General features: G+C 41.5%; 1 protein-coding gene across 1 annotated transcript; it reads left to right on the top strand.

The window, feature by feature from the left end:
* Positions 1 to 952: 952 nt before the first annotated feature.
* LOC131527124 (V-type proton ATPase subunit E 1-like) lies at positions 953 to 4079 on the top strand. The gene is made up of 4 exons (XM_058755986.1): positions 953 to 961; positions 1078 to 1167; positions 1249 to 1526; positions 3899 to 4079. The coding sequence occupies exons 1-4, from the start codon at positions 953 to 955 to the stop codon at positions 4077 to 4079; spliced, it is 558 nt and encodes a 185-aa protein (XP_058611969.1).
* Positions 4080 to 12654: the final 8575 nt, after the last annotated feature.

Raw genomic sequence — 12654 nt, 5'->3', positions numbered from 1 at the left:
CCGCTCACTGACCCAGCGTGAGAAACGCCCCGGCCTATTTCGCTGACAATGCTATGAGACACGCTTTACAGAGTTGCGCAGCAGGTGGGGAGCGCTACGTACATGACGTGGTATGCGTTGCAGTCCGCGCTCGATGTTGCTGTCTGGAGCATCTCTGGAGTCAGGCTGGGCAGGAGGGCAATCAGTTTGACAGTGAACCAGGAAACCCAGTCGTGGCTGCCGAAGTCTTCAAAATGAGGGCTGATGACGGCGAAGACCCGATTCATCATGATGTCCCTCACCACAGGACCGATGTACAAATTCTAGAGGAAATGACAAACAAGCAGAAAGCAGCATCTTTGTCAAATGCTTTTTTGACATTTCAATCTCTTTGCACTTTTTTTCTGGAACTCATTAGAAAAATAATAGAAACTCAGAGCAGGGGAGCGTGGGGCACAAACTAACAACATTGTAACAGATGTGGTTTAAATATTTCTACACATGCTAGATTAAAGAAATATATACTGTATTTACTTTTGTCATATCAACACTATATAGAGAAAAGTTGCGCAGATGGGGAACATTATAACACTGCATTACAATGTGCTCCGCTATAATTAGAACTATGCTAATCTATGACATTAGCGATGTCATTTACACTAATTACTTTTATAAATTTTAATGAGAAACTATGAGAAACAGGTGAATAAAGACTGACAGTCCATATTGTTTAGAAAGTATTATTTCAAGAAATATAAAGCATTTTGGCTCATTTATGCGTCTCGTGTTCTCTGAGAACTGTGTGTTGAGGGAGGGGAGTGTTTTGATTTTATGAATGTGATTCTTCATCTATTTGTCCACATTGTTTTGAACAATTGTGTATAGCTATGTGTTGCGATCAGAGCCATCCCAAGCGTGGTTGCAATGTGTTCATTGTCAAACTCTAATTAGATTATATTTAATTCTTAAAAGAATGTCGTTTGTATTTGAAAAAGTTAATGTTATTTTACTGACCCAATATTTTAGTTTGTTTTGTATATTTTTTCATTAGATCAGATAACATTTTAAGTTGTTATTTGATCATGTTTGTTAGTTCAGCATTTGAAGATTATGGAGTATTATGAGAAGGTTAAACAGATTGTACAGCAGAAGAAAATTCAAATGTCCAACCTAATGAACCAGGCTAGGAGGCCCGAGATGACATGATTTTGGATTTGCTAAATGATGCATGTCAGCGAATAACAATTATAGCCAGAAATCCATCCAGATATGCAGGCGGCTCAGATGGATGGACTTGTACTGCAGGGTTTTTACCAGCTCCTGGAATCCAAAGTGACCATCCATTGCTGCAAACAGGATGTGGTCACAGTGCAGGCTGCTGTGCAGAAAATCATTCCCATCTACAAGGCAGCAGTGAAGGACAATCTTGAAGTGCGCATTGACCAGGAGACCTTCCTCTCTTCAGAAGTCTCTGGTGGTATTGAGCTGTATAATGTTGATGGGAAGATCAAAGTGTCCAACACTTGTACTTGTATTTTTATTCTGATGTTAAAGACTCATTCCTGTGTCTGTCTGTATTTTTTTTTTAAATATCATTTGTATGTGTTTGTTCTGTATGTGGTGATTTATTATTGCTGTAAAAAGGATCAAAACAGTGTTTCGATTGGCTGCTAGAACAGTCCATAACATCTCACGTGTTTGATTCTGAATGCAGATGCAATATAACACAGTTATGTTTACAGAAATGCCTGAGTGAGCCCAGTATTAAACTGATGTAGAAATTCCACGAATGTTTGCAAACTCACCCATTCTGACAAGTGCATCATATATTCTTATATTAGTTAATGTGTTATTCTTTCTTAAATGTGTACACATTTTACTATTATGTCTACTATTTCCTAAAATTATATAGTGTGGGATTACAGATTTAAGACTCTGTTTTAGATCTGCTGATCCTACGTGTTGACAAACCATCACTTGAAAAACTAAGGCCATCTACATTTTATTTAGCATTTAAGGCATGCGCATCTCATCTATATGGGCGAAATATTCATCCAAAACAGACCTCTATATAAACTGAATCAGTAATAAATTGTAAATGTGTTCAGCTTTCTGAAACAAATATTTTTCGGATTTTCTATACTATTTTAAGTCGTAAAGTAAGCAGTATATATAAAAATTCCGCGCATGGCTTTAGCAGGCATGTATACCTGATACTGAGGCCTGAGCTCAACAGCGCCCCACAATTTTGCAACGTAAACCTGTGGTGAAAAGGGAAACTACAGCGCGCTCTAATTGAGAGCCATTGGGGAAGATTTGAGACTGCCCCGCTTAATTTCACATTACCTTACGTGAACCTCCCTCCACCAAGAGGATATCAATCTGCTTCAGCTATGTGTCTGCATCAGGTCAGTAACTAGTCTGTTTTTTTTCTTTCTGTGTGGAGTAGCGGATCAAATTAACAAAGTAGGCTCCCACATAGCAAATGTTTTCTGACCCAGCTCCGGGCCAGACAATCATATTTCTCTCGGCCCAAATACCGCAAAGAATGACGGCCCTGAAGTGGCCCAGAACTGGATTAAAGACAAGGGCCACACGTGGGCCATATCCTGCCGAATCTCAGCCAGTAATCACTGGCCTTGAACTGGGCCAAAACAGGTTTTATTATTGGTACCAATTCTCAGCCACAAGTAAACCAGAATCCCCAAATCTGAGCCTTATATAGCCCAGATCCAATACAAAATCTTATATTTGATATTATTGCATTTACTATAATCGCCATTATTCATTTTGTGAAATGTTTTGGTAATGTACACACAAATTATGCCAATAAAGTACATTAAACTGAATAGAAAATCAGCCTTAAAATTCACAGGTCATGTAACTGTGCAATAAAAAACGTATTGCATTGAAAATGTTTTTTTTTTTTTATGAAGAACAAATCAACCAAAATAGAGTGAGTGTATACAGTCTATAAGAAAAACGTAACAGACAGACACTTAATCACAAGAATTTATTGCAGAAATGTCAAAGAGCAGTACCACAGCAGTCCAAATGACGATGCGTTGCAGTCGCGGTCCTCTCTGGCGGGATATAATAGATTAGTGTGAGGAGCAGGGCATAATTTAAACTGTTAAACGCTGAACATACTATCTCGATCAACTCCGTGAGGGCGCGCGTTTCTTATTCAAAACACGCATCACTGGAAACACTGCATGTCGCAATCTATGACGAAACCGGCGAGAGCCAATGAGCGTTTGATATCGCTGCCGTAAAACTGCTTAACGGCACATTTTTTAACTGTTACTATAGCTACAGATAAAAGAGATACATATTGCCGATGAATGGTTTGAATTTGGATCTTTTCCTCACACAAATCATCACATGGATACCGAGGATTTGAATAAAAAAAACTAATAATTTTATGATCATTATATTTAATGCTTGTGCATGACAGCATATTAATAAAATTATGTGCCCCATAGTAAACCAAATAAATATAATGATTAAATAATGATTACATGATCTCTCTCTCTCTCTATCTCTCTCTCTTTATGTAAAGATTCTAAGATTATTTGTACTGAGAATAATAATATATAATCAAATTATAATTAAGTGCAGTTTAATGCAGTTGACTGATTTACTGATTTGCTTTATTTTGAAATGATCATGTTGACAGCAAGCAGTGTTGGCCCAGATCCAGCCCACATCTGGCCTGCATGGATTTCACAGGGGCCAGATGTGGGCCGGATCTGGGCCAACACTATGTTGCTAATATGTTGCTATGTTGTTTTAATGACTTGCTATTTCAAAGATTAAATTTAAACAATACTACACTTATTACTAATTAAAATTTCTGTGATTATTTGATCATATTTTATTTATCTTGGTTTTCATGGGTCTCATAATATGCTGTCAGGTCACTGCTTGATCTGGGCCACATGATCACTGGACTGATCTGGGCCACACTGCTCCCACCAACAATCGGCCCTCATATTGTTTGCCGTGATCCACGCCGTGCCATCATTGCCACACATGGCCCAGCTCTGGCTGAATGGGTACATGCCATTGCCGACAGGAGGCCAGCAGTGCCATCTTGAGGCCACATTTGGGCCAAGTCCATTTGCTATGTGGGCTATACGTTAAATCTTTTAGTTTAAATGTGCTCACATAAATAGCCTTTATATGGTTCTGTTGTGTTTGCTTTGTTTATTATGAGAATAGACATATGATCTTCTTTCCTCACCCGAATTGCTCCACAACTTGTAACATTCTAAATCAACATTTGGAGGTGATAATACTATATTAAGGCAATTATTTTAATAACAGCATTTTATGTGTGTAACATTACTTCTACATTAGTGCACCAACCCACAGGATAACGCAAGGACATCTCTGCCAAAATTTTGTGTTCAGAGATTAGAATATAAAGATTACAAAATAATCTGCCCCACCTAAATTTACGGTCAGGAGCCACTACTGATTTAAGGTAAAGATGATGACATCAGATGAACGATTCTGTTAAACAAAGTTTGTAGCAAGTGTTTCTTGTCAGTTCCTGTTCACTTTATTGTAAATCAAATTAGCCAGATTACTGAGACTCTCACCTTTTATCTGTAATGGCTCTTGCTGCCCCTGCCCCAGTCTTGGAATTGTAATGCTAATTGGATAAGGACTGGTGAAATGAGGCAGGTTGCTATGCCTGAATACTAAAATTGGATGCTTTTTTAAGGTCGTCTCCCAGGTGCTTTGTCTCTGTTTCTAAGCACTGCCCCCTAAATGTATATAAACTACAATGTATCACCACCATAGACTTTTGATGACTACAGCACCAAACAGCACGTTCTCAGTAAAGAATCCTGCTGAAGATACCGAAGAGTCTCCTGGTCTTTTCAGCAATAGCTAGACTGAAATTTGTGAAATTTAGTTTTTTATTTTAAAATTTTAAAGTGAGTGGACCTTGGTGAAATAGTGTGGACCTCAGTGACTACTCTCAAACTGAATGACATCATTTTACAGTACATAAGATAAAAATATGGAAGCTAATTTTGACGGCTAAAAACTGCATTTTTGGTTTTGGCTGAAAGACAAAAAGGACAAATATACATGTCTAAATTGAAACTAAAAATTGCTTGATAATGTGATCTGTTAAGCATCAGTCCTGCGTCACATATCGTTGAAAAGGTCTCAATTAGCAGAATACAAGAAGCTTAATAATTTCAGAAGACCCAACAATACCAAGTACATGTAAACAGTATACACTGTTATACACAGTATATGCTGCTTTTGAGCAGTGTTTTGGTTTGGTCACTTCGACATTGTGTCGAGTGTACGACACTAGGGGTTGCACTTGGGAGTCCAAACACCTCTGACATCTTTGAGAAAAGGCCAATGAAATTGGGTGTGCAGAATTTGCATAGCTGGCCACACCCAAATATCCGGGTATAAATAGGCCAGCGTAGCATTTGCTCACTTGTTCTGTTTTTCGGAGCCGAATGCAGCGTCTCTTCACGGGGAAGTTGCAGTCATTCACTTCTCGAAGCCTCGTTGTTGGATCTATGGCACAGTCAGCGGTCTCTCCCTTCTCAAAAACAGATAAGTGTTGTGAGAGCATCCCTGGGTGCTTCGACGGCGATCTCTGGAAGAAGCAATTTCCTCTGAAAGAGAAAAACTTCTAAAAGAGCAAAAACGCAGTGGGATTGATGCTGTTGCGTCCGTGTGTTTTTGGGTGCGGTTGGCATGTCTCGAAGGAAGACCGGCACGAGCGCTGTATTCAGTGTTTGGGCCACGCTCACACTGAGGCAGTGCTCATGGATGGTTCGTGCTCCGCTTGCGAGGCACTTCCTTTCGGCATGTTGCGCTCGTGGCTCGGGTTCTTCGCCAAAAGACCCCAAGTCACCACGGCTGCTTGCCGTTCTGATCCTTCTATCTCTGGGTATGAGGCCACATCGATGTGCACTGCGGGAGAGCATGGAGAGGAAGGGATAGTTTCGCCCGGGTCAAACCCCGTGGGCTTCTCATTCTTCCCTAGCTTCATGTTTACCGGTCAAGTTTCCGGATGAGTTCGAGAGCCCGTCTGTGGGCGGGCTAAATTTTGCTTTCGGGACTCGTGAGCAGGACGAGCTGTCGATCACAGCATCGGAGGGCGGGCTTAAGCCATCGGAAGTGGATGACTCGGCTGAGCAGGCCCCTATGGCCCCAGCAGTCCGAGGCTGACGCTGAGATGGCAACTGTGCTTGCCCGGTCAGCCTAGAGCATCGGGCTGGAGTGGTCTCCCCCTCCCTGCCCCGAGTGTTCGTGGCTGGATGATTAGTTTCTGGGTGCTGAGCACGACGTTAAGAGCGATTGCGGTGCATCTCTGCCCGCAAAACGCCGCCACCTGGCAGGGCCGCCCGAGACTCCCGTCCAGGGAATGTAAGTTCTCTTTGTCCCTAGTGGCGAAGGCTTACACTGCTTCTGGACAAGCTGCGTCCGCCCTGCACGCTATGGCCATCCTGCAGGTCTACCAGGCCAAGGCGTTGAAATAAGTGCACGAGGGCGGTCCCAACCCAGAGGTACTGCAGGAACTGCGCTCAGCTACCGACTATGCTCTCCGGGCTACGAAGGTCACGGCGCAGGCCCTGGGAAGGGGCGATGTCTATTATGGTGGTCCAGGAACGCCAAGATGTGGGAAGCCGAGAAAGTTTGCTTTCTTGATGCCCCCATTTCACAGGTTGGTCTCTTTGGTGACACTGTGGAAGAATTGGTAACACTTTATTTTGATGGTCCCTTTTGTACATTCTGTTGACACTAAGTAATGTTGCAACTACATGTCAACAAACTCTCATTAGATTATTAGTAGACTGTCTGCTTCATATCTGCTAAATCTTTATTGTGATGGTCTCTCAACAGACACTCTACTAACTGTAAGTAACTTTGCAACTACGTCAACTTATTCTAACCCTAACCCTACCAGTCAACTAATACACTACAAACAATCTAATGAGAGTTGGTAGAAATGTAGGTGCAATGTTACTTATAGTCAACAGAATCTGTTAAAGGGACCATCAAAATAAAGTGAAACCGAAGAATTTTCCCAGCAGTTCTCCACAGTAAAAAAGCAGACGGAGGCCATCAAGCACATCCTGCCTTGGCGCGGGTCAGGTCCTGCCCCTGCACCCCCGAGTCAGCAACCTCCATCTGCTCATCGCCGGGGATGGCCCCCTGCGAGGACTGTAGAGGCCCCGCAACAGCCTGGGCCTTCAGTCAAACCTGATCAAAGGCCCACCACTCGCAGGAGGGTGGCACCGCCAGCCCGTCATCAGGCCACTAGGAACTCTCATAGGGCTGCAAAACGTTCCTGAGACGTGGGACCCAGGGAGGAGGGACCATCTGGCCAGTCTGGATCCACTACCGACAGGGGGACGGGAGGTGGATTCGGCTCCATCACGGCTGTCTGGCACCTGGCAGATAGCCACCACATGGTCAATAAAAGAGCAATTTCCTTCTTCTCTGGGTCACACACACACAGTGTTACTGGCCCTCCCAATTGTGAGGGCCTAACGCTGACACCATGCATCAGAACCTGCTTGGACACAGACACTCTGTCTCCTCGCGTTCAGATGCAGGAAGTCTGTCACTTAGCCCACTTGACGCATGCTGGCGAACTCATCTTCCCTCATCCGTCGGTGGCGCATGTGACAGGTACCATGGACAAGGCACGGTGTGTGTTACAGGACGTTTCACCTCCTACCACTATGCCTTCCACTCCGATCAGCCACAGCAACCGTGCCCGAGGTACGTCGAAACTGGTTCCCCTGAGACCACTGGCAGGATATCTGGATGCTTGGCTAAGCCTCTCCAATCCCTCATGATGGCTTCTCAAAACCATTCAATTCGCTATGCGATTCAGTTCACCAGGCGCCCGCCCAAGTACAGGCGCATTCTGTTCATCTCGGTGCGAGGCGAGAATGCTGCCGTCCTTCGGGCAGAGGTTGCAACCCTTCTCCAGAAGGGTGCAGTCGAGCCTGTCCCCCTAGCCGAAATGAAGAAGGGGTTTTACAGCCCGTACTTCATTGTACCTAAGAAAGGCGGAGGGCTCAGACCGATCCTAGATTTGAGGGTTCTGAATCAGGCCCTTCACAAGCTTCCATTCAGAATGATAACCCTCAAGCACATATTAACATGTGGCAGAAATCAGGATTGGTTCGTGGCAATAGACCTGAAGGATGCGTACTTTCATGTCTCAATCCTACAGCAGCGGTTTTAACATTAAGTGACATGACATCTGACACACAGATGCCATTGGCACATGCCGCTATGCTCAGTGACACTTCCGGTGGCACTTCCGGTTTTCAGTGGCAAGTGTCACTAAAACCTGTGACATGTCAATGGACTGCGTCTTGTGTCACTGACATTGTCGCGGTGCGTTTCGCACCTTCGGTACTGACACCTGCCTCTGGGTGCCGCTGCATAATGTAGATTGCGTGACACACGCACTTAACGGCAGAACCATATTGATTAAATTAATAGTATGTTGCGGTCAAGTATACGATTTATTGCATCGCGAAATATAACCATTCCTATAACACCCGATGTACTTGCTACATCGTAAGAAGAATGGCATCTACGCTAATATTAGTCTGTTTCTTTCTTATTCCGAGATCACTGTAGCCACCCGATCCAGTCCGTATCCAGATCAGATGGTGGATCAGCACCTAGAGATGACCTCTACAGACCTGAACGTCAGCGGAGACCAGGACACCTAGATGAGCCCCAGAGACAGATCCCCATTGAAGACTTCATCACCTAGACAGCCATCGGGACAAGACCACGGGAACCAGATGAGTCCTTTACACAATCTGACTTTGCTGCAGTTGGAACAAACTGCGGGTTTCGTCTGGTCAGAGGAGAACTGGCCCCCCGACTGAGCCTGGTTTCTCCCAAGGTTTTTTTTCTTCATTCTGTCACCGATGGAGTTTTGGTTCCTTGTCACTGTCGCTTCTGGCTTGCTTAGTTGGGGACACTTATTTTCCAGCGATTATCGTCTACATGATAGCACAAACACTATTTAAACTGAACTGAGCTGGACGATGACATCATTGAATTCAGTAATGAAATGCCTTTAACTGAAAATTGAGTGTTTAATCTTGTCATTTTACATTATTACTATTTTTCTATTTTGTTATTGGAAAGTTGCTTTGACACAATCAGTATTGTTAAAAGTGCTATATAAATAAAGGTGACTTGACTTGACTATTACTGAGCTATTTTTTGGCACGCTGCTGGTCCTGGGGACAAATTTCATTTTAAGTGTGGAACATAAAATGACAATAAAAGAACCTTTAACAGGAAAGTTATTATTAGCATACAATGACCCTCCACCATGCAGGAGCTGCCTTGTTGGATATTTCTTATCCAAGTGTGAATGATTTTAAATCCTTTAGGATTCCTAGGAAAAAAGTTTTGCCATGTTGCCAAGGCCACAAAGGAAGGACGGATCTTTACACTGGTGTCAAAAGTATTCACATTCATTACTCAGGTAGAAGTATAGATACTAGGGTTTAAAAAGACTTCAGTAGAAGTAGAAGTATCAACTCAAGCTTTTTACTCAAGTAAAAGTGTAAAAGTACTGGTTTCAAAACTACTTAAAGTATAAAAGTAAAAGTAATGTAAGGAAAAAATGCCATTAAGGACAAAAGCTTAGGCCGCCACAGGGCCTATTGTGCACTACCCACCTCCTCAAAAACATTTTTCTAAAGGCCATAATGACTATAATGTTATATTAAAATGTTAATGTTGAAAAATTTGGGTTGCACTAGGCTACCTGTTTCAGCCGCATATATGCCCATTAAAATGAACGCATTTTAGTACAATGCAAATACATTAAAGAACCATATATGTGTACTACTGAGCATTAACGTGTTTCATGGAGCGGAAGATATGATGACTAGTTGCCTATAAGTATTGTAATGGTGCAAAAAGTCAAACTTCAGAGGAATGTCATCATTAACCTTTATTGGAATGTAAATGTACACCCAAGCTTAGCTGCAGGAATCCGTGAGGGCAACGGACAAGAAAATTGCTGTACCCAGGGCAGGCTTAGTAACAATTACTCTTGTATGGTTGTCTATATACAGGGGTGCACATACGTTTTTCAGCCTGGTTCTCATATGAGAACCTGGAGATTTGGTTTGGTCCTCACACAGGCCATGGCATGTAGTGTGACCCATAAAATATAACTCTAAAAAATTGTATTAATAATAGTGATAATAATATTATTGCACTTCATTTATTTATTTTTTGTTTTGTTTTTATATATATAAATGAACTAACTAAAAAAATAATCTAAATAATCAAGTGTGATAATACAAATGCAATTATTTCATAGTAAACTTAAAAATAAAATGTTAATATTTTTTATTATTATCATTATTATTATCATTCATTTTCAAACGTAAAATCAGCGAGCTTTTATTTTGGCGGGTTGCCGGCAAGTAAGTATTATGCGCTTCCGGGTTTAGCGCTGCTGATGGATGAGCGTCAGTGAATGAAATGTCACAGACAGCTTTGCTTTGAAGACGGCAGCAGGTAGCCTAGATTATGCTTTCAGTTTGAATAGAAATCTTATACAGTACAGTTTGTCGATCTAAAATGGTAATTGTGCATTAACAGCTGTCAACCATGTCGGTACGCAAATGCGCTCAGAACTTATTTACGCAGCGCATTTTTAACTTTGCTCGCGCATGCAGACCACTTATGTGCACCCCTGACTATATACAATAAACATTAGTGCTGTCAAAATTAATGATTAATCCAAGTGATTAATAAACTAAATCCTGATACCTTCCTGGTTTGTACTATGCTCAATTCTATAGCTAATGGCAACAATGTCACATTTAACTAGAAGATGTAACAAACACGTTGGACTCAATCCTGTATGTACAACAACAGAGTAATAATCTACATCAGTTACATTTAAATAATAACTTTTAAGAAATAATCTTATTTGAGTAACGACCCCAACATTGGCTATATGTCTTTGCTGGAGTGTGAAGTGATTTGTGTCATGTGCAGGTGGATCGTGTACACACCAATAGCGTGTCGGAATGGTATGTGTTTATACTTCTCATCCAACCACAATCAAATTCTCCGGATGGCGCGATTTATCTGGATAGTTTTTTTTTTTTAAATTTATTTATTTATTTTTTTAACGATGACAAGCCGGAATGAAAACAAGCTGAAATGAAATAGGAGTAACAAGGCTATTTTTAAAATGTAAGGAGTAGAAAGTACAGATAATTGCGTGAAAATGTAAGGAGTAGAAGTAAAAAGTCGGCTGAAAAATAATCACTCCAGTAAAGTATAGATACCCAAAATTTCTACTTAAGTAAGGTAACGAAGTATTTGTACTTCGTTACTTGACACCTCTGGATCTTTACAACCATCACAGACAATTCTATACTATAAAATGGACACAAAATTGACAAAATGGAGCAAGTCTTCTCCATACCTATTTACAGAAGTGCATATGCTTAATGAGTGCTGCTAGTGACACACATCAGTATGCAAACTTAACTAACCTAACTCCAAAGTTGTCACTCTCCCTCTTGAAAAGCAACAAAGCTAATTTAGAGAGTTTGGAAAGAGCAACATGAACACAAGCTTAGCCCCACTTCATATCTAAGGTTGTCTAAATGGAACCCAGTTCCTTTCTTTCACTGCCATGCATCCCAGCTCAACAAGTGGAAGATGTTGTCACGTGAGTCATACTTTACCAAACCTCTTTCCAGAGACCTTGACATTAGTGTATATTTTCAGTATATGATTTTCTAATTTACATTTGATTTTGTATAGCTGATGTCAGTTAATAAATAATCACTTATCTAATCATTTATTTGTTGAATCCAGAATAAGGTTTACCTTACGAGGTTTAAAGAAATCATCTGACACTCTCACACTTACCTCAAGTGATGTGTGACCAAAAACTAATTACCACTATTAATATTTAAGCCATTTAAGTCATTTCATTAGTATTAGTAATTGCCAATGTGATAATGTAGTTGCTCCTGATATCAGCATGTTCACAGATTATTTATTTATTTGTACAGAGACCAGAGACCTGCACCACAGATAAGTCCTGCTGGCCTCAAACTTTCACAAAATTTTTCTCTGCGATCGCTGTACCAACATCAGCAAGATGTTCAACTGCAATGGACTGATATTCTACATGCACAAGGTAAAATAAGCTCTATCACTGCTGATGGTGGAGCCGTTTTTACTTCAGTGGATGGCAAAAGTCTTAGAAAACTCTTAGAAAAAGCCAGGCATGGTTAACTTGTGTGTACAGTTGAACAAAATCTGTTTCACGAGTCCTTCTGCCCATGCAGTTCTGCTAGATAATGGTAAATGAAATTGGCTTGCTATCCCTGAAGGAGGCTCAAACCCGAGGCTCAGCTTCAGCTCCAAGCAAGAACCCCCAAAAATGCTTATCAAGGATAGCAAGCTGTCAACTGACTGTGAGTAATTTGGACTAAAAGTAGAGAAAATTGTAATGAATTTGACCATTCCACCTTCTCCTCCCCCATAAAAGTTTCTCTGACACGGTGAGGGGGACTCCTTTGCCTTGTGGAACAAGATTGCGGGAGCAGAGAGAAGATCCCTACTGTGGCAGTGGAGTAAATTTGAGCACAAGGG

This window comes from Onychostoma macrolepis, chromosome 20, assembly GCF_012432095.1.
Source record: "Onychostoma macrolepis isolate SWU-2019 chromosome 20, ASM1243209v1, whole genome shotgun sequence".
In the NCBI taxonomy this organism is placed as follows: Eukaryota; Metazoa; Chordata; class Actinopteri; order Cypriniformes; family Cyprinidae; genus Onychostoma; species Onychostoma macrolepis.
Note: the sequence above shows the minus strand (reverse complement) of the source record. Positions and strands in the feature narration are given on the sequence as shown.

Excerpts from the sequence above, each read along its gene's own strand:
- LOC131527124 (XM_058755986.1), top strand. Across the intron at positions 1,168-1,248 it reads ACCTAATGAACCAGGCTAGG|ATGCAGGCGGCTCAGATGGA; the intron begins AGGCCCGAGATG and ends ATCCATCCAGAT. Across the intron at positions 1,527-3,898 it reads ACTTGTATTTTTATTCTGAT|GTCACTGCTTGATCTGGGCC; the intron begins GTTAAAGACTCA and ends ATATGCTGTCAG.